General features: G+C 34.3%; 2 protein-coding genes across 2 annotated transcripts; both read right to left on the minus strand.

The window, feature by feature from the left end:
* Nucleotides 1–204: 204 nt before the first annotated feature.
* Nucleotides 205–7,300, minus strand: LOC115454670 (mitochondrial Rho GTPase). Its single transcript, XM_030183391.2, has 11 exons — nucleotides 6,875–7,300; nucleotides 6,444–6,652; nucleotides 6,075–6,227; nucleotides 5,866–5,997; nucleotides 5,317–5,513; nucleotides 5,051–5,240; nucleotides 4,833–4,968; nucleotides 4,354–4,484; nucleotides 3,544–3,771; nucleotides 2,115–2,308; nucleotides 205–499 (listed from the first exon to the last, which is right to left on the minus strand). The coding sequence occupies exons 1-11, from the start codon at nucleotides 7,065–7,067 to the stop codon at nucleotides 373–375; spliced, it is 1,890 nt and encodes a 629-aa protein (XP_030039251.1). The 5' UTR covers nucleotides 7,068–7,300; the 3' UTR covers nucleotides 205–372.
* A 3,448-nt stretch (nucleotides 7,301–10,748) lies between these two features.
* Nucleotides 10,749–20,417, minus strand: LOC115454317 (sphingomyelin phosphodiesterase 4). The gene is made up of 13 exons (XM_030183061.2): nucleotides 20,121–20,417; nucleotides 19,675–19,977; nucleotides 18,668–18,770; nucleotides 17,405–17,621; nucleotides 17,024–17,198; nucleotides 16,623–16,915; nucleotides 16,244–16,427; nucleotides 14,492–14,613; nucleotides 14,188–14,405; nucleotides 11,599–11,732; nucleotides 11,414–11,521; nucleotides 11,204–11,326; nucleotides 10,749–11,119 (listed from the first exon to the last, which is right to left on the minus strand). The coding sequence occupies exons 1-13, from the start codon at nucleotides 20,136–20,138 to the stop codon at nucleotides 10,799–10,801; spliced, it is 2,319 nt and encodes a 772-aa protein (XP_030038921.1). The 5' UTR covers nucleotides 20,139–20,417; the 3' UTR covers nucleotides 10,749–10,798.
* Nucleotides 20,418–22,198: the final 1,781 nt, after the last annotated feature.

The raw sequence follows: 22,198 nt of genomic DNA on the forward strand, positions 1-22,198 counted from the left end.
CAATGCATGTAAATTGTACAAAGTGCTATTGGTGAACAGACCACCCGCCATGCCGGCAATTCGCGATGGGCCCTGTTAATTGCCTCATATAAAAGATTAACATCTCAACAATATCCAAAGATTAAGGCGAAGAATTATTTTGTTTCTTATCGCTAGTTCGTTTTTAAATAATAATGTTCAACATGATTTAAATAAAACTCAAAATTTCCATACCATTAACTATTTTATTTACAACAAAAAATATACTATGCATTCAAATTGTTTCTTTGGTTATTTTCAACAAGCTTTCAAAACAACAATGCACGATTCAATACTATTTTAATAAGTTATGTTATGTACAATAATTAAGTTAAACAGTGGCAGTATCTTAGTTCATCGTTTTTGGAAGCTAAATATCTTAATAAGAACAAGTCCTACGACGGTGGCAGCTGCGACGCCGATGCCGGCCTTCCACCATGACGAGTTGTCTCCGGATAAACTTGCAAAATGTTTCAAGTGTCTGCAAGTTAGAAACGGAAGCTTAATGCAACTTAAAATTTAAGGTATTATAAGTACAAATACACGTGCACGATAGCCTAGACGGCGATGGAGACTGCCGAGATGAAGTCCGTAAGTTTAAAACCAAAGACATACATCTACGACTGCTAAGCTACGTGTAAATTATTTATCGATTAACCTTCGCGTCAAAAGTGAAGAATAACGTGAAGGAATCAACATACCGTAGAATTCTAAATTACAAATTTGAAGGTGTGCGAACTCTACTAAGCCGCATGTAGGATTAAAGCCTAAACCCGCTTAGAGGAAGCCCATGCCCAGCAGTAGGACAACACATCGACGGTTGAAAAGATAATTGATTTAAGCATTTAGATATAACCACATTTTTTTCGAAAAAATTTAACTAGTTTAAAAAACAAAAAAAGTGCTGATGTTAAATACGGATGAAACTTAGTGTCGCAAAAAAAATGTTGCTAAGTCAATTAGCTCTTCACCCGTCGATATAATTAGAAGGCTTATATTATTTATTATGATACAAATCAATTTAAAAAGTTTTCTTGCTAAAACTGACTAAGGGTAATTATTAAACACATTCATAGATGCATTTACATATATGCAATATAGCAAATATATATAACAGTTTAGTTAGCACATAAAGACTAAAAGATTTCTTAGGCCTATAAAGACAAATTTAGCAATAAAATATTATACCAGCCTTAAACTGATTACTATACCTAAGAAAAAATCCACCTGTATAGTAATACAAAGTGGTTTATTGAATCGGGGCAGTAAGGGCAACTACCTTAACTGGTGTAGTTAAGGTTTGAAAAAAATGTAGTCCTCACAATAATGGCTAATTCACGTAAAAACCTTATTTGATGCCGACTTGCTTGTTTATAAGGTACTATTGTTTTATATTTCCGATAACATAAACGAGGTGAAATAGCTTTGTTTTTTAACTAAGTCATTTACTTGTTACAAAAGCGTACTGAAAGCATGCGGGACTACTACCACAGCAGTCTGCACGGTCACTATCCATGTAGTTGAGCAACAGATGAAATGTTTTAGATCCACGGCGATTGATTCTGGATCCTGGACGAGTTATGGTATCGTTCCACAGAAATGTTTGTCAACTGCATGGATAGCAAACCTGTACTGTAACTACAATACATCGAATACCCAATAGGTACAATATAGAAAATATAATGGGTACTTATTCATTTATGACTCATTTTGTTTCAATTATTGCCCTTTATATTTCCTTAAATGTTTCAAATAATTATAAAAAAATTAATAACTAACCTGTGCTTGCTGAATAAAATCCAAGCAGCTTGAAATTGACTGACAAAGACAATTAAAATAACAATATTCTAAACAAATTGGATAATGGATTTATAAGGGAGGTTAATGATTTGTTATTAGGTAACAAGTTATTAGCTTACGAGTTATGCATTTTGGAGATTTTGGTCTTTAATAACAGCACAAAAATACAATTTCTAAAGAGAATCAATGTGTGTAATATTATTGAATTTACTTTCGAGCTTAATAATTGTAATAGTATTAATATAATTACTAGACATAGCGAATACGTACGTAACTAAATGAAAATTGTTACTTACGGAAATGCTGCCATGGTCGCCAATTTAATGAAAACGTCGTGTTTGTTTTCTCTTATGTTGAACAGTTGCGGAGGTAGCAGTTGGTATTTGTTGCAGAAGACTTCTGGTTGTAGAATGTACTCTTGCCTGGTGATGAGCATGTCGCCTTTAGTGCCCACTATTAAAACGGGGATGTGGCTTTCGGCGAAATATTTCTACAGAAGAAAATGCATTCCATAATTAAGATTTATGATATTTATTAATTAATATATTGGTGTCGCAAACATTTAAGACATACTAACATCTAAATGATTTCAGTTATTATGAACATGTACAATAATTTTTACGAAAGCCATTGCTCTTATATGTCTCGGGACCTCCATTATACAAGAGAAACAGGAGAAATTTTATAGTGAGAAAAAACGCACGCACATTTCTCGAAGATAACATGACACGGCCGCGCTACGCGTTTACACTACCATACAGAATAAGGGCCCTGATCTACCTTTTGATATATGTACTACTAGTGCTTAAAATACCACTATCGAATTTTATATATTTACATACACACACATTCACAGCTTTTATCCCCGAAGGGGTGAATTCCAGACTGATTCTGAGTATAAACATTCTATACCACTGTGGCCGATCAGGAGATCGAACCCGTGGCCTCAGCACTGCATTTGTACCTTGATATAACTACGCCCCACTGGGGCAGTACTAGAGAGCAGTCTCACTCTCCACCGTGCAAGCAATGTGCTTAAATAGCGGTCCAAAGATAATTTTTCAACTGAATATATAGGTAACTTCTGGTGTTAAGTCTCTCATATATGAGGGTCCGCCTGGATAGGTACCACCGCAATGTCTATTTCTGTCGCCAAACAGCAGTGTGTAGTCACTGTTGTGTTTCCCCTTGATGGACATTGTAACAAGTTTAATTACTGGAGATAATAGGACTTAAGGCGATACCTCAAGGTCCATTTTCATACATTTTGTTTCACCTTTAATCTGGGTAACTAAACAATTTAATATGACGAAATTTTAAAGGCCGAAATATCCATGATTATTAATTATTTTTACGTTTTTCTTTCAACTGCGAGAACTAATCACTAACTAGACGTGAATTTAAATTCTTTACTTGCCAATACTTGTTTAGTTACCCAGATTAAAGGTGAAACAAAATGTATGAAAATGGACCTTGAGGTATCGCCTTAACATCTCATGTCTCAGGATAGCGAGCGCAGTGGAATGCCAAACAATACTTCGTAATTCAAGGTCTTGGACGGTGTTCCTACTGTTTATATGCGGTCGTATCGCTTACCATCAGACGAACAACAAGCAGAAAAAAAGGTAAGTTAACTGTATTTTTAAAACTGTTTTAACGTAAGCAACACATAAAACCTCTTCTTGTCTACTCAATGATAAGACAAAATGGTGTTGTTAGGCTTACTATGTATATCCTCGCAATATACTCAAAGGATCGACTGGCGCCCACATCGTATACCAAACATGCGACATCACAGTTCACTTCATGCGGCTGTAGCGGGTCCGAGACGCGCGTGATTGGAATCTCCTTCAATACTAAATACTTCTCTTGGCCATATACAAGAACAGTATTGATGCAATAATTTTCGGCAGTGTTGCTATCGCCACGCTCGTTTGCATGCGGTTTGATCTTCTGCAATGAAATCAGTAAACAAAATAATATACGATGGGAGCATAGATATTATAAATGTGATGTTTGTTAAAAGTATACACAGAAATCGCTGAATGGATTGAAATGAAATTTCTCACAGGGATTAACTATATCCCTGTTTGTGTATTTTTTATTCCAGTAATTTGCTTCCATAGGAATTGTTTGAAATATTTTTGTTTATCTGATTCTTTAATTTCACTGGCGACATGGGTCAGTATTGCTTGCTAAGGATTTTTGTAGCTGAAAAGGCTTTTTAAGTGGAGCAAAGCCACGAGCAAAACCTAGGTTCTTATAAATTTTAATTCAGTAAGTAATCATTAACAAGGGAGAAAGTTACTTAAATGTCCATCAATTAGTTCAGGTGCAGTGTTATCAGATAAAAGTGATGGCTGTTGTAGTGATATCAGTAACTACACAATTATGATATAACATTTGTACTTCTTTACACTGGGGTGCAGTGTAACATACAATGTTTGATATCTCTGAAGTACCTAAGTAATATTAATAATACGGTATTTTATATTGCGAACGAGGTACAATCAAACGCTTACGAGCCATAATTACCTTATGTGCTATGCCAAGGAAACTTCTACAAATCGATGTTTTCCCGCAAGACCGAGGGCCAATGACGTGACATTGGTAAACATTGCGGCTTGACTGTTTTTTGGCGATGTCAATCTTCTTCTCCCGAGTTACTATAATCAGGAATGAACAAACTGAATAACACATCCAACATCAATGTATTTTTATAATAATTAGTATAATGTGTTGTAGGTCAAGTCATGACTTCCTGAATATCCATTTACGAGCTGTTCATGCAGCTCGAAATATTAAATGGAATCGGTTTATCTGATTAATTCTGTAAACTGTTGCATGAATTTCTAAAATTTATGATAAACATGTACAGGATCACCAAAAACAGCAATTTTTCAAAGACCCTTTACATGTTTGTCATATTTTTTCACGGTTGAGATAAATTGAAAGGATAATGGATTGTGGTTGATTTATTAAATAAGAAAAGGAGTAATGTTAGTGTCACTTACTGTGTATAGCCGTTCTTTGAGACTCATTTTCTAAGAAATTAAAACCCAGATACGCTAAGTAGGCACTTGTACTTTGCAAGTCTGTTAATGCCATCAATGTCCAGCGACACATCCAACCTTGTAGAGTTAAATAACCCTGAAAAGGAATTAATATGGTTATTTTCTGTTTTATGTATGTAGGTTTGTGGTAACATATCAGATACAAATGTTAAATTAACCTTTTCATTTGTAGGCACAGTATATCGCAAGTTATGCCATGGTATTCTTGTGCAGCAGGAAAAAACATTTTTTAGTTCTGTTGGATTAAGCATACCATCTTTGTCTCTATCATATTTTTCAAATAATTGTGTCAAAAATTGCTGTCCTTTGTAAGACAACTCAGAAGTGCAACCTATTGGTACTTTAATGCTGAAATAAATTGAAAGCATTACCAAACCAGTACAGAGGAGAGATGTGGAATAATGAATAAATTAATAACACATACTTAGCATACAAGTAACTGTGTGTTAATTCTAAGCTTTCGTCATAACCAAACTTTCGCAGAACAGTCCATGTTGTCTCATTTCTTCCCCTTTGTATGAATAAACAATGTAAGAAAATAAATCCTTTTATTGTAATGCAATCATTTTCAATTCCACCAGCTATGTTTTGAGCAATTACAGATTTTACTTCATCTAAAACCTGTTAAAAATAAGCTCTATAAAAAAAAGGAATTCTGTTAACACTAACACTATGAATAGTCTATATTTGTATAAATTGTTAAAGTAGGCGGTTGCTATATCCATCATATTATGATCATGATGAATTAATTTGCCAGTTAACACATTGACAGCGTGACTCCACTTCCAATTCAGATCAAAACTCCATTGTGCAAAGATTACTTTATATGGTCCATACAACATCCTTAAATGCACAAAAGTGTTGCGAAAGTTCTGCTCAAAATTTTAAAGAACATCATATTGTATAAACAATATTCTTCATCATCTCTGTATAAATTATGAAACCCTGAAAAAATTATGAGCTCCAAAATTACCTGTAATTGTAAAGGTGAATCAAAACATTTTTTCTGAAACATTGTTACTTCATAATCATCAAGCAAACCATCACCATCCAAGTCACATATTTTAAATATCCGTGTGAGTGCTCTTTTACAATTTTCTGTCAGCTGTAAAAATAAAAAAAACATATTAAGTAGTTCTAATTTCACAAATTCAATAATAAAAGAAAATTTTATATACACACCTCTTGTTCTTCTATCGAATAAATTGGGCTGATTGGATGTAATACAGCCTTCTGAGCATTATAAAACATTTCAGAAACATTAATGAGTGACTTTGCAGAACATTCTATACATCTATCCACTTCTGGATATTCTTCTGCTATATCCCAAATATTCTGAAAATAAATATTTAAAGATAATGTATTTAAAGTATAAGCTGATGTAAATAATATTATTGGCACAGTTCTTTATTTTTCGTCTAGTAAAAATAACTGTTTTATCACCCCAAAATTTTAACCATAACAGAAGCAAAAACTATAATAAATATAAAATAAAGGCATTTTGATGGTGACAAGGCTCATAATAATATTGACAAACAAACTTAAACTTACATCTATAACAGAATAGTCGATCAAGTCTATCTTGTTTCCCACGAGTATGACAGGCTTTCTGTAATCATCTGAACAGTTTTCTCTAACAAAAGGTAACCAATATGAGGCTATTTTACTCAATGTTTCTTGTCTGTCAACTGAAAAAACTATACATATTACATGAGCCCTTTCTATTTCCTCTGCCACTTGTTCTAATGACTGTTCAGCAGCTGAAAGAACACAAATAAAATAAGTTTCGAAGTTCTTTGCACACACTAGGTAATTTACAATAGCTAAAATATACTAAGTATTTAAATCTCTTTTTGGAAAGGACCTGTCAAATGGTGGTTAATATTTTCATCCATAAGCAAAGGACCTAAACTTTATGTTCTATCTTGGACTAACGAGATAAAATAAGTTTAATTATTTGTGTATGTTTACGTAAAACTTACTGCAAATATCGACAATATTAGTTGGTACTTGTTCCGGCGTTACATCTGCTGGAATCGTGATCTCTTCCGCTTTAGGTGGTACATGTTCTGTAAATTCTTCAGTCACTAAAGACAATATTAGTGATGTCTTTCCAACTCCAGGTTCTCCTAGCAGAAGGATCCGTACTGTTCGTGGTATGGATTCGTAAACCATTTTGAATAAACTTCACTATTTTGTGTAATAAACCATTTTCCACATACTGATGTTTGATTTTATTTCAATTAATCCTTTTTTTCGGGCATAAAATTATCATTTAGGAGCCAAATTTTTGTACAAATTGTAAAATCAAAGCAAAGAATCAAAGGATGACTGCTAATACTTTTTTAATTTTTATAGATCTACAAAAAGGCAAAAGATTCGAGATCACACAGTCTTCTATGACAAGTGTTGCCTATTACTATAGTACTCTTAGAACAAGTGTTCGAGTTCGTAGTATGCTCTTTGGTAGTAGATATAAAGATACCTATTTTAAATTGTAACCTTAGAATAATAACTAAAGCCATAGAAAACAATACGTTTAAAATAGGTACATATGCAAATAAAGCTGTATAAAATGTTGATACTGTATTATCTTATCTATACTATTATATAAAGCTGAAGAGTTTGTTTGTTTGTTTGTTTGTTTGTTTGTTTGTTTGTTTGAACGCGCTAATCTCAGGAACTACCGGTCCAAACTGAAAAATTCTTTTTGCGTTGGATAGCCCTTTATTCGTGGAGTGCTATAGGCTATATATCATCACGCTATACCCAATAGGAGCGGGGCAGTAATGGCTAATCTCAGGAACTACCGGTCCAAACTGAAGAATTCTTTTTGGTTAGCCCTTTATTCGTGGAGTGCTATAGGCTATATATCATCACGCTATACCCAATAGGAGCAGAGCAGTAATGGCTAATCTCAGGAACTACCGGTCCAAACTGACAAATTCTTTTTGCGTTGGATAGCCCTTTGTTCGTGGAGAGCTATAGGCTATATATCATCACGCTATATTCAATAGGAGCGGAGCAGTAATGGCTAATCTCAGAAACTACCGATTCGAACTGAAAAAATATTTTTGTGTTGAATAGTCCTTTGTTTGTGGAGTGCTCAAAGTTATATACCATCACGCTATGACCAATAGGAGCGGAGCAGTAATGGCTAATCTCAGGAACTACCGGTTTCAACTGAAAAATTCGTTATGTGTTGGATAGCCCTTTATTTGTGTACCGCTATAAGCTATATATCATCACGCTATGACCAATAGGAGCGGAGCAGTAATGGCTAATCTCAGGAACTACCGGTTTGAACTGAAAAAATATTTTTTGTGTTGGATAGCCCTTTGTTCCTGGAGTGCTATAGGCTATATATCATCATGCTATAACCAATAGGAGCGGAGCAGTAATGAAACATGTTGCAAAAACGGGGAAAATTATGAGTTTTGAGAGCTTCCGTTGCCTGCGCTGCGTAAACGGTTAAAGTTATGCAACAATGATGTATGACGGGATTGTTTCACTTAAAAAGTTCTAAATAATATAACAAAGTCCCCCGCTGCATCTGTCTGCCTTAACGTGTTAAACTCAAAAACTACCTAACGTATTAAGATGAAATTTGGTATGGAGACAGTTTGAGACCCTGGGAAGAACATAGGCTCCCGGGAAACTACTATTTTTATAACGGAAAACTTTAGCCTGAAAAACTTTATAACGCGGGCGGAGCCGCGAGCAAAAGCTAGTGGCTTATATACGGTGACAGAAATGCATTCGAAAATAAGGTTGTCACCAGTCTCCACTTAATTTTTTACGCTAGTAATATGACAATGTTGATTTAGAAAATATCGATTAATAAAAACGATATTTCAAGTACAGATCGTATTTTACTACGTCTTAAATCATTGATAAAAAAAAACACCAAACAGATTGTTGAAATCTCACAAATATAATCAAAGAGAATTATAATATCTATAAAACGTAGTGATTATATTCTCTTTGTATAATATATATGGAAATATAACTATAACACTATTATATATAAATATAACAGTCGAAGATGATGTAACTTTCTGCTAGTAAAGGAATTTTCAGTATCGGTCATCAGAACAATGTTAACCACAAATATACATAGTTCTACAGATTAGTACATTCAGATAATAAAAAATTCTACTTTATAATCTATACTATTATATAAAGCTGAAGAGTTTGTTTGTTTGTTTGTTTGAACGCGCTAATCTCAGGAACTACCGGTCCAAACTGAAAAAATCTTTTTGCGTTGGATAGCCCTATGTTCGTGGAGTGCTATAGGCTATATATCATCACGCTATACCCAATAGGAGCGGAGCAGTAATGCCTAATCTCAGGAACTACCGGTCCGAACTGAAAAATTATTTTTGCGTTGGATAGCCCTTTGTTCGTGGAGTGCTATAGGCTATATATCATCACGCTATACCCGATAGGAGCGGAGCAGTAATGGTTAATCTCAGGAACTACCGGTCCAAACTGAAAAAATCTTTTTGCGTTGGATAGCCTTTTATTCGTGGAGTGCTATAGGCTATATATCATCACGCTATACCCAATAGGAGCAGAGCAGTAATGGCTAATCTCAGGAACTACCGGTTCGAACTAAAAAAAATCATTTTGTATTGGATAGCCCTTTGTTCGTGAAGTGCTATAGGCTATATATCATCACGCTATGACCAATAGGAGCGGAGCAGTAATGGCTAATCTCAGAAACTAGGAGTTTGAACTGAATAATTCTTTTTGTGTTGGATAGCCCTTTGTTCCTGGAATGCTATAGGCTATATACTTATATCATCACGCTATGCCCAATAGGAGCGGAGCAGTAATCGCTAATCTCAGGAACTACCGGTTCGAACTGAAAAATATTTTTGTGTTGGATAGACCTTTGTTCCTGGAGTGCTATAGGTTATATATCGTCACGCTATGACCAATAGGAGCGGAGCAGTAATGAAACATGATGCAAAAATGGGGACAATTTATTAGTTTTGAGAGCTTCTGTTGCGTGCGCTGCGTAAACGGTTAAAGTTATGCAACAATAATGTATGACGGGATTGTTCCTCTTAAAAAGTTCTACAAAATTATATCATAAAACAAAAGTCCCCCGCTGCATCGGTCTGCCCGAACGTGTTAAACTCAAAAACTACCCAACGTATTAGGATAAAATTTGGTATGGAGACAGTTTGAGACCCTGGGAAGAACATAGGCTCCCGGGAAAATATATAGCGTGACTTTTATAACGGAAAACTTTAGCCCGACAAACTTTATAACGCGGGCGGAGCCGCGGGCGAAAGCTAGTTTTAGTATATAAGTAATATAGATGGGTGCAATGAAGACCTAAGTCTCGTGCTTATTGAATCCAGGGAAACTTAAACTCGGGGTGTGGTTACGAGGGTCTAATAAACTGATAGTGTAATTAAATTTAACTAACACAGACGAGCAAGATTTTTATGCACCTTTAATAAAGGGCCACTTTGGATCTAGCAAGTACGCGCATATTCTGAATTGTACATTCCAAAACACACTTTTGTGTACTTGTTTTGAATTATTGGGAATTGTAGAAGTAACTATATGAAATATTCGTCGTAAAGAGAAATACATACCTAAATATCGTTCCATTTATTTGGAAGCTACAATGCCACAGACAAATATAGGTTTGTCTGCGGCATTGTAGCCACGTATATCTATATATACGTGCGTATACATGCATGTGTGTGTGTGTGTGGGCGTGCGCGCGCGTATACGTACGTGTAGGTGTGTGTTAAAGTATGTATGTCTAAATGTATGAAAGGATTTAATATTATAATGTACTCATATACATAATTAAGGTCTAATAGTAAAGCAATGTATTTGAAAAAATATTTTTATTGTATAAAATTATTCATGATTAATACATATTACAAGAGTTTTATTTTTTTTAAACTGGCTTTAATTAGCACTTGAAACATCCAAAATGAAAATAAAACAAATATATAAAAGAACCCGCTAAGGGAAAACAATTTAAATACAATGTAACCTATGATTACCCACAAAACAAATGCATGTGACCCAAATCGCCTGAGGGACAATCTCGCGGGCAGTTCTCTTCTTTCAATAGTTTGATGGTTTGTTATATCCTTCATGTATGTTTGTATTTCACACGGCGCCTGAAGGATTTCGCGAGCTACATATCCCCAAAAGTCTTGTCTATTCCAGAGCACGGAAAATTTGTCACCATACTAAAAAAAACATAATATAAACTAACATAACAAAGTTAAACACATATGAATTCATAACTAATTAATTAAATATCTCATACGTACCACTTCATTTAATCTTAATGCTATTTGGTATAACATTCTTATTATAATTGTACTTTCATAGGAAGTAATTGGCATCAAGTCTGGATCACCCATATAACTTATTTTAGTGGATTTACTTCGTAGCTGCAAATATATTAATGGACATGAAAAAACGGTTACATCTGTGTAAAACAAAAAATATAGTTTATTTCATGATAATGTATGTTTCACCTTATTAGTTATTGAAAGTGGAAAACTTGTTGAATTGACAAAGGATGAATGGTCCAATGAATTATCTTCTAGAATTTGTTCAGGTGTTATTAAAGTATTCTCGTTTAACTGTAAAATAATATACATCATAAAGATTAAAAAAGAAACATTGTCTACTAAAAATATAGGTTATATTTTAGCCTTACCCCAAATACGACTGAAAAATAATGAACAGAGGCCTTTAGATATATCGGGACCTTTTTACACTCTTCAAATAGTATCCGATCATCTTCATTTTGATTATTTATCATGAGCCAAAGTTTAATGGATGCCCATGTACCTGAAAAATTAAAAAGAATCTAAAAACTACAGGGAAAACAATTTATAACGACGTTGAAGGGCCCACCTAATCTGGTCGCTATATCCGATAATCGTTATATTCGACACTCAGATTTTTTATATATATTATATGTGAAGAGAATGTGTTCGGTTTGGTGTGTAAACTAAATAACAATAAATGGGATTATAAAAAAATATTGCAAACAATAATGCAAGATCTAAATATGCCAAAGAAGAATGTTGAAATATTGAGAAATTTCTTAGGTAATAATAAAATAAATCTTGCTACGTCAATATGGCTTCTTAAAATGTAATATTTTAAAGACTCCTATTTTTAAGATCTTTACAATTTTATTTTTGTTAAAATGAACGATTTCTAAATATAAATGTTAATTAATACATTGGAACGCATCACCAAAAAAGTATAATCAAAAAAATAGTTTAATAGGGTACCGGACTCATTTTTGTTCTTTACTATTATCAAATATTTACGTTATATAAATTATAACACAAAAGGAATTATTAAAATCCGGTAAAAAATCAACAAGTTATAAGTCTTTGAATTTCGGTGGAAGGGGTAGTTAACAAGAAACAGAAAAGAGACAAAATATCCACATGTGACGTCATCGGGAATTACGACGCGTGCGAAAGAAAGAGATGAAGCGATATCCCCCCATCGTGCCCACTTCTGCACGTTACAATATTTTAAATATGAATTAATCGCTCATTTTTTAACCAATTTTTATGCTGTTTTCGCAGACGTGCTTCTTTTTCGTATTAAAAGCCATTACATATAGAATAATGTACAAAATCAAGCATAGGCCGGTCCCCTATTGTCTATAACATCTGCGAATAACTGCGAATGAAAATTAGAAAAGGCGAGGGCGCCATCCACACTCTCACACTCGGATCGCCTCACTTTTCCCTACTAGAGTATGGATCCGGGGTAAGATAGGAAAGTACAGGAGGCGTCACAAGTCATGGCGGCTGCCGCGGGTAATGGGTGACTTCGGGCGGGTAGGAGTGTCTCGCACATATTTTAGTTAAATTAATTTTGGTTGAGTATAATACAAAACATGCCCCTGCCGCATCCGTCAGCCTGCCTGAATATGATAAGCTCAAAAACTACAAAACGGATTTTGATGAATTTGGTACGGAGATAGTTTGAGACCCTAGGAAAGATATAAGCTACTATCGAACCCATAGAAATGTATAGCGGAGCTTTTATCCCGAAAACTTTATCCCAGGAAATCATTCTCATGCGGGCGGAGCCGCAAGCAAAAGCTAGTATTAAATAAAATACAAATATATTAAACAAAATACAGGCCGTTAGGCCTGTTCCATAAGTTTCAAGTATTTTTTATTAATTGTCAGTTATCGTATTAAAAGGCTAATGTAGATATTACTCATTTTATTAAGTACTATATCTTTATGACCTGTACAAAAAATACCTAGGTACTTAAGTCTAACCCCCTTATTCATAGATGTTATTTATCTAAGGACGGAGCATTGCTGTGATAACAAGTCTTTTTCTCAGTTTTGTTTATCTGACGGCTTGCTGTTCGTTCAGCTTTGTTTGTCTGACAGCCAACTAGATTCAAGTTGTATCTCAATATTAGCGAATCACATCGGCCCTATCTATGTTTACGCACTGCGAAAGCTGCCATGTCGTCAGCACTGAGAAACAGACTTGTTTTCACAGCAATGGTCCGTCCTTAGATAGAAAACGTCTATGAATAAGGGGTAATTTTATAACCTAACTTTTAGGACTAATGACAAATATATTATTATCATTACAAATTGCATCAATATTATATATATTTGATCATGAAAAGTAACTAAAATTCACCAGATTATTTTGTCAGTAAATCTAAAAGGTCGTTATAAACAGCCAAAATTCACAAAATCTAGTGACAGAGTTACTAAAATACAGGTCTGCTCGGATGCAGTTATGCTGCTGGGTATAGCAATGCAGAAAACGCGGCGTCATCGCATCCGATCCCGCTGTCTGCGCCCACTCTTCGTGGTAACCGGTTGCCCCCTTATTATAATGCCTAGTGACATTAGTCATAATATTGCCTCATTTTTGTCATTTTATATTAAAGGTTTTCATCTATTTTTAATGGCTTCTAAATCCTTTGTTTAAAAATAAATGATGGGATCTTACTAATACTTATTATAAATGCCATTTACAGTGAAAAAATTGTACTGGATATTTCTTGACAATAAACGGAGAAACCAGTTGAAGTTCCAATGAAATTTGGCACAAAGATACACTAAGGATTATCATAGTTCTAGATTATAATGTAATTTCTATTTTATCCCAATGGACACCTAATATTTGATAATAAATGTTTCAAGTTCCATACTGGTTTGGTGCTCGTGGTCCATTTTTTCAGAAGACATAGCCTAGTGATATATCAATGTAGTATATATTTTAAATAAAAAACGGGTACCTTCATTATGTGTATTTAGTTTCTTATTTAGTTCTTCCAAATTTTTTTCAGCCAAAACTTTGGAAGAGATTATTCTTTTGATAAGTTCCATGATAAAAGGCCGAGTGTTATCACTCCACACTGGTTCGTATTCAAAATTTGCTGATAGATTTAGTTCTGATATAGCTTGTTTTGCAATCGCCACCCATTTGTGAAGCGCAACACCATTATATGTATAACTGTAAACAAAGCCAAGTTCTTTTTAAATAGTATCAGTTATTATTAATTATAAATTACATATTTAAATGAGAAGTGCGTTGAATACCTGTGATCATGTGAAGATGGATAAAAACTGGAGTCCAGAGATTGTGATAGCGTGTTGCCACTATCAATGATAGCTTGTTCTAAATTGCGTAGAATAGGAACTAAATGTTGCTGAGAAAATACCTGTTAATGAAAAAAAAAAATGTTCATTATTGTAAAATGACTATTAGTTAAATCAATGACAATGGATCCCGGTTGCAGAAAAGGAACACTATAACAGGTTTTCCTTGTGGGTTGGGGACGAGTTAAATTAAAGAACACGCGTGATGACGACAGACGTTTGATGTCATGTGACACACAATTATGATTACAAACAGCTCCATGAAGAATTAAAAGTAAAAAGATAATATATTATTCTCGTTTTATGAGCGACTAGCTTTTGCCCGCGGCTCCGCCCGCGTTTTAAAGTTTTTCGGGATAAAGTATTCCGTTATAAAAGTCACGCTATATATTTTCCCGGGAGTCTATGTTCTTCCCAGGGTCTCAAACTGTCTCCATACCATATTTCATCTTAATACGTTGGGTAGTTTTTGAGTTAACACGTTCAGGCAAACGGATGCAGCGGGGGACTTTGTTTTATAATATATTTTTGTAGAACTTTTTAAGAGGAACAATCCCGTCATACATCATTGTTGCATAACTTTAACCGTTTACGTAGCGCACGCAATGGAAGCTCTCAAAAATAATAAATTTTCCCCGTTTTTGCAACATGTTTCATTACTGCTCCGCTCCTATTGGTCATAGCGTGATGATATATAGCCTATAGCACTCCAAGAACAAAGAGCTATCCAACACTAAAAGAATTTCTCAGTTCGAACCGGTAGTTCCTAAGATAAGCCATTACTGCTCCGCTCCTATTGGTCATAGCATGATGATATATAGCCTAAAGCACTCCACGAAGAAAGAGCTATCTAACACAAAAATATTTTTTCAGTTCGAACCGATAGTTCCTGAGATTAGCCATTACTGCTCCGCTCCTATTGGTCATAGCATGATGATATATAGCCTATAGCACTCCACGAACAAAGGGCTATCCAACACAAAAATAATTTTTCAGTTTGAACCAGTAGTTCCTGAAATTACCACGTTCAAACAAACAAACAAACAAACAATCTCTTCAGCTTTATATAATAGTATAGATTTGGCGCAGGAACTTGAACGATGCGCGTGTGCGTGTGGCGGGAGGCAGCAACGGACCGACGACGCGTACCCGACTCGCTACGTGGCTTGCCACTGGTGGAGCAGGAAAACGAGGCGATATGTAAAACGGTTCGCATATCGGCGCGAACCACTTAGCGCGCCAAGAAAGCTTTAATCTTTGTTTTGAGTTACTTAATGATTTAGTGGCAGTTATACGCCCTATAGTTGTTTTTCTTTACTTCTAGCGACCCCGACAGACGTTGTCTTGCCTTAAAACAGAGATATAATCCTAGAATCAATGTACAGCGCCACCTATTTGGGAAATCACAAAAAAATAACGTTTATTTCAGTGATTTGCCGACACAGTAGAATTATATTATTTATCCAAAAATTAATTAACAACTGTCTGCTAAATTGACATTCATCAAACGCGCGAAGTTAAACCAGTTCTTACTTTTTTTTCGTTTTCTGAACAATTTTCATATTTTTTTTTCTTTCTATAAGAACCTTCTACAAACTATAGGAAATTCTTTAAAAAAATTAATGAAATTGATTAAGTTGTTCTCAAGTAATGGCGTGACCAAATCAAATAGGTAACAAAGCTGATTATTACCTTTCCCAGTCTAAAGAGCATGGCAGCATTTTTATATGCTGTTATATCGAGTCTCATAAAACGGGGTATAACCAATTGAAATATACATGTATATGATGGAAAATTTTCTGCAATAAATTGAGTGTAACTAGCATCCAGGTTATTTGTGTTATTTTCTTCTATGTTGTTTTCAATTCCAGGGAATCTGAAATTAAGAAAAAATATTGACAGAACTACAAAGTGAATATTTTGGTTCCACAATATGAAAATAACATTTTCCAGCATGTAAAGCAGCTCAAACATACTTTCTCAAGTTTAAATGTATTTATTGTAGTATAATGAAAGCTTTTTTCACACAAAATATGTTAATTTATTTTGTTCTACCACATTTTATTATTACCTGCTTAGACTGATCCCCCTATTGACATATCTCCAAGGCTGAATAAGACTTAACCATAGCTCCATTACAAGCCTGAAGGATGCATCTAAAGGCCAAGTGGTGACTAAATGCTTTAAATAATAATAAGCGCGCGCACACATTTTTTGTCGTGCATATTTTCGTAAGGATGACGAGCGGAATGTTGAGTCAGTTATATCTTTTACTGGAAATGAGTGTAAATGTTTAACGAGGACACGCACAGTTCGAACTCTTTCAGGGCTAGAAACGTTAACTGGGCAACTTCTTTTATACATCTGAAAATAATATAAATAAATATATTAAAAGAAACTTGCAAATTATACGCATACTTAGGATTAACTTTTTTAGTAAAATACCCAATTTAAAATTTAATATAGTATTACCTCTATGTTACTGGTCCCAATCTGTTCAACACTCATCCAAATATCAATGAAGGCCTGCATAACTGTTTCTGATCTCCAGATTTCATTCCGGGATTGGGCTTGTGATGTGTGTTGATTGTTTATACTTGAGCCAGTTAAATCTGGTAGAAGCAGTAAAGAAGGAGAGTGTAGAGGTCTGAAAAGACCAAGTATTATAAAAAGATTGCAATTTAAAATAGTTTTATTATAATTAAAGAAGTAGTAACGTTTTCATATCCCAGTGAGTGGTAACAAGTCCCCATAAAATATTCATGATATTGTGAAGATCATCCTACTCCTGGTTTATGTGCTCATTACAAGGGAAAATTACAGCTATCATGTGCATGACTATAGACTACCTACCTATTGGCGGTTTGTAACGGTGCAGCAATTGGTACTTTGCCAGTGTAATTTGGTATATGTGGCAATACTGGTATGTTAGGATCCGTTGGTAAAAAATGCATTAAATAATCACAGGCCAAGGCAAAATACACACTGTTCCAACTCTCCCATGAACTCTTGTTTTGGCTGTTGCTTATTAGGTGCAGTGCAAAATGGAATATGTAATAATCAAATGGATCTAATAAATTTGTTAAAGAAATTATGCTATAATTTAACTGTATTTATGTATTTGGCCAGAAACAGAGATTATACACACAGTATTTTTAGATTATAGCTCACTCCCATAGCTATATGACCACCATTTGTACTGTTATTTAATTATATATGTTGTATATTTACTTTCCATTACGATGTCCAATAAAGAGTTTAAATAAATCAATCACTCCTTTAGGCTAGCGACAAAGTACATAAGGATTGAACTAGGAGGCCTTGGGTACAATTTCCAGATCAAGCAACACTTTGTGTTTGGTATTTTTCAAAAATTCCCAAGATAAGGTCTGCCAAAGGAGATGCAACATCAGAGAAAGTTCAGATAATAAAAACTAAATCAAATTGATTTTGGACATGCATGGATAAATATGTTGTGCTAACTGTTAAAACTACATTAAAATAGAATATAGATCAAAGAAAGTTTCTTTGGTATGTGAATGAAAATCAATAATTTTTAATAAAATGTTAGCAAAGATAAGTGATAATGTAAGTGCATATGTTATTGTGTATTATCTTCTTTCTTCTTCTTTATTGTGGTATCAAAAACATATAGTAAAAGATATATCAAACTAAAAGCATATCACAACAATATATTTCTTGTAAATTGTTTGCATTGATAAACCAAATATATTTCTACCATTATATTTACAGAATCTGTATATGAAACTTTAGCTTCCATAAGTATATTATTACTACTTTTATTGACATCAATATTTTTGCATTATGGCTGAAGTAATTGTATAAGCAATTTCGAAAAGGACACATGTCTGAAAATGTAAAAGTTCAGGAAATGGAAAAACCTAATTATTTCCTGAAGTAGTGTAATTTTTTTCTTACTTTATACTTGGGTTTAAATTTGAGTTCAATAAGCAATCAAAATAACAGAAATTTTGTTATTATATACATTTCTAGATATTTAATATTTATGAAATTTGCCCTTTTCGTAATTGCATATTCAATTTATCAGTGAGGAATGAAATTTTATATGTAGTAAGATTCTTTTGAAAAGGATACTCAGAGCTAATGCTACCACATTCATAGTCTGCGAATCAATAGACAAAATATCTGCATAAAATTGTGGACATGGTCCTCTCTCAAGTGTCATTTGTAAATCCAACTGAAATCATAAAATAATATTATATCAAAAACTGGTTATAACAGCTGAGTGGCAAAGTCCCCTCTTAATATCAATATAAATACCTAGGTAAAGATACCAATGGTTACAACGACATTGTAAGCAACATTAAGCAAGATATGGGTTAAGCAAGCAGTATCTTTGGAATTTATCAACTATAGTAACACATTGTCATATATTTTCACTAATTTAAAAAAATATTTTAATCATAATAAGATGTTGTAAAATACCATAATGGCATCAGAAAGAATTTATTGAATTATTAACTCTGCCATATTAATACATTACATGTAGTAAAGACTGATGAGGGTGTAATGCTTATTTACAATATGCTTTTTGTAATTGATTTTATTGTCATATTGTTTACAAACCAGTCCCATGCAGATTTCTTTTTACCACTATATATCAAAGTATGTATTGCTTGTAACAATTATTGCATATAGCTTCCAGGTTAAGTGGTTCCTTCAATATTGTTATAACTGGTCTGGACTGTATTTAGACAATACGGAACAATCACCAGTTTTCAAAAAGTGACATCTCACAGGCTACTTATGAATGATTTATGTAAAAACTAAACACAATTATGTAGATCATTGTGATGGGTATTTCATATTCTGTATAGTAGTCTCTATATGAGTTGTTACAAACATTCTACCACCATTAGATGCAGTTATGCATGTATTATTATATAATTTTTTATTTTGCAGAATTATTGGACTAGGTAGTAGCTTATGTAGGACTTTTTTTTTGTGATTACAGTACATTCAGTTGTCCCACAGAATAACAAAAGATTTTAACTATTTTTAAGCAGTTCTGATATTTAACTAGCATTACTTTACAGATTAAATTTTATAAGTAAATAATATCATTGACCTAAAATACTTACTGGTAAAACATTCAATGGTAAATTGTATCTGAGTGACGGATCAGACAGCAGCTTATAGCACAGCCGGAACATTGGTCCTTGAGGTTCTAAAAAACTTATTAATGCTTCATACTCATATTTATTAACATCACACGTGATCGTACGAAGCCCCCATCCACTACTGAATGGTGAGGAAAACACATTGCTTATAAGCTGGGGGAACAATGCCTGAAGATCTTTGTTTGGACCTGTGTGGTCTATAATACGAGTTAGTTCAATCAACTTTTCTTGTAACGGTAAGTTGAGACTAGTATAGAATTGACTCTGAAAGAAAGAAGCTTTAGTTTAGTAAGTTGTCGTAAAATACATATAATTGCTTAATGTAACAGTACAACGAAGAGTAAACATCTGAACAAAAATTGCAGGCTTCACACCATTTTTTGAAATGTTCATTTTAAACAGCTTACCAAAATATCGTGAGCCATATCGGTAAATTTAAATTAATTTGTTTTAAAAACTTTTTTCATCGTTTGTAGTTTCCAAAATGATAACCTTCTACAGTGCCCTGTACTGCAAAGTAGATCTTTGACAACGAGAAATTGAAAACTTGTGAGAATTAGAAACCAATAGATAAACAATTCTCTGTATTCTTTTAATGTAACAATTCATCAACGATTTCCATATATTATATGGTAATTCTCTTTGACCTTAACATATGCAGTGGTTACTGGTTATGTTGTCTTTGGTAGAAAAAAATAGCCCTTTGGCCAGACTTATACATCAGGAAGCGCTCTGAATTTAGAATCTGAAAAACGGATGCTTGCCCAATACCTAACGTGACCAGACGTCCCGTTTTGAACGGGACCGTCCCTTTTTTCGGTAACCTGTCTCGTTGTCCCCACGAAAAACTCGGGGACACAAAATTGTCCCGTTTTTCGAAACTGAGCGAAAATTTAAGAGACGATCGGGCTGCTACTTGACTACAACGCCTACGAATCTTTTCTTTAATGAATAAAATGTGGACATCTGAAAAAAGTCAGTAAGAGATTCCGGTTCTGAAAGCGATGTTGATAACTAAAGTCAATATAAAAAAAAGTGCCAATAGTTTTATTGTTACTTAAAATCGTCAACAGCTGTATTGAAACAAATTTGTACTTCAGACAAAAAAAAATATTACTGAACATTTATTCTAATCTTATCTTATTTTAATAATATTATAAATGCGAAAGTTTGTGCAAAAGTTTGGATGTTAGGACGTTTGTATGTTTGGATGTTTGTCAGAAATAAACGCAGTAACAGCTAAACGGATTTGTATCAAAGTTTGTATTTAGATCAAGTTTTGCTTCTTAATTTTATATTTATAGTTGTTCGGGAAAATGCGATTTCCGAATTTTCATCTGTGAATCGCTCGACCGCCGAAGTACAAACTTTCTAAAAAACATTTGTTGTGTTTTTTACTATTGAGAACCTATGTCGTGTCGAAGTCGCTGAGTATGGGTCCATGGGATGTCCACAAGGCTCAGTTGTAGGTCCTTATTTATGGAATTTGAGCTTCGATGATTTTCTTTCAATTCCCTTACCTGTAGGATGCACTTTAACCGGATATGCGGATGACGGCCTCTTACTAATAGAATCTAATAGTAGATCGGGGCTTGAATGTTTGGCGGATACGTGTTTACAATTAATATCTGAATGGGGTGAAAGAAATCGCCTTACATTCGCACCTCACAAAACGTTCCAACTGCTTTTAAAAGGTATATTAAAATCACCGCCGCGAATAAAATTTAATAATATTGTTGTAATAAGGAAAGAATCAGTTTGTTATTTAGGTTTGATTTTAGAACGAAATTTTTCCTTTCTAGAGCATATAAAAACGTCGGGGAAAAATCAAAACGTAACTTTTACGCCTTGACAAGGATATCGACCTCTACGTGGGGACTGTCTTTCACTACGCTCAAAATCATCTATGGAGCGACTTACTTAGCTTGCATTACATACGGATCACCTGTATGGGCCGATAGGGCAACTATCGGTGCTGTGCGCAGGAAACTGCTCCAGAGTCAACGATTGGCGTTGATATTCTTGTGCAAGGCGTATAGAACTGTTAGTACAGAAGCTTTGTCTGTCCTCGCGGGTGTACTCCCTGTCGATTTGGAGGTACAGCGTCGCGCCGCTATGTATTACTCAACCAAAGAGGATATGGATAAAAAGTTTCTTACGTCTCGCGAGGTCTTAAGAATCGATAGACTATTTAAACCGCACACTGATGTACACAACGAGTTATTAAATGAATGGCAATGTAGGTGGGACTCGTCTTCGAAAGGGCGTCATTTATATAAATACTTTCCGTACGTTCGCGATCGCCTAATTAAAACTTGGCTAGAAATAGATTACTGTGTATCGCAATTTCTTACCGGCCATGGTAATTTTAAGAGTAAACTGTTCTCATTTAGGCTGGTTGATTCTCCTGCGTGCCCATGCTTTACACCTGGTTACGAGGTTGAACAATCTGCTCATCACGTACTTTGGGAGTGTGGTCTCTGGC

This window comes from Manduca sexta, chromosome 17, assembly GCF_014839805.1.
Source record: "Manduca sexta isolate Smith_Timp_Sample1 chromosome 17, JHU_Msex_v1.0, whole genome shotgun sequence".
Classification (NCBI taxonomy): Eukaryota; Metazoa; Arthropoda; class Insecta; order Lepidoptera; family Sphingidae; genus Manduca; species Manduca sexta.

Bases quoted from the DNA above. Each gene is read 5' to 3' on its own strand.
- LOC115454670 (XM_030183391.2), bottom strand. From the start codon at position 7,067: ATGGTTTACGAATCCATACCACGAACAGTACGGATCCTTCTGCTAGGA. The intron at 5,241-5,316 runs GTATGTGTTATT...AATTTATTTCAG, and splicing joins CACAGTTACTTGTATGCTAA to CATTAAAGTACCAATAGGTT. The intron at 3,772-4,353 runs GTAATTATGGCT...ATTTCATTGCAG, and splicing joins TCCTTGGCATAGCACATAAG to AAGATCAAACCGCATGCAAA.
- LOC115454317 (XM_030183061.2), bottom strand. The intron at 11,733-14,187 runs GTACCCGTTTTT...TTAATTTTTCAG, and splicing joins ACTAAATACACATAATGAAG to GTACATGGGCATCCATTAAA. The intron at 11,327-11,413 runs GTGAAACATACA...ATATATTTGCAG, and splicing joins CACTTTCAATAACTAATAAG to CTACGAAGTAAATCCACTAA.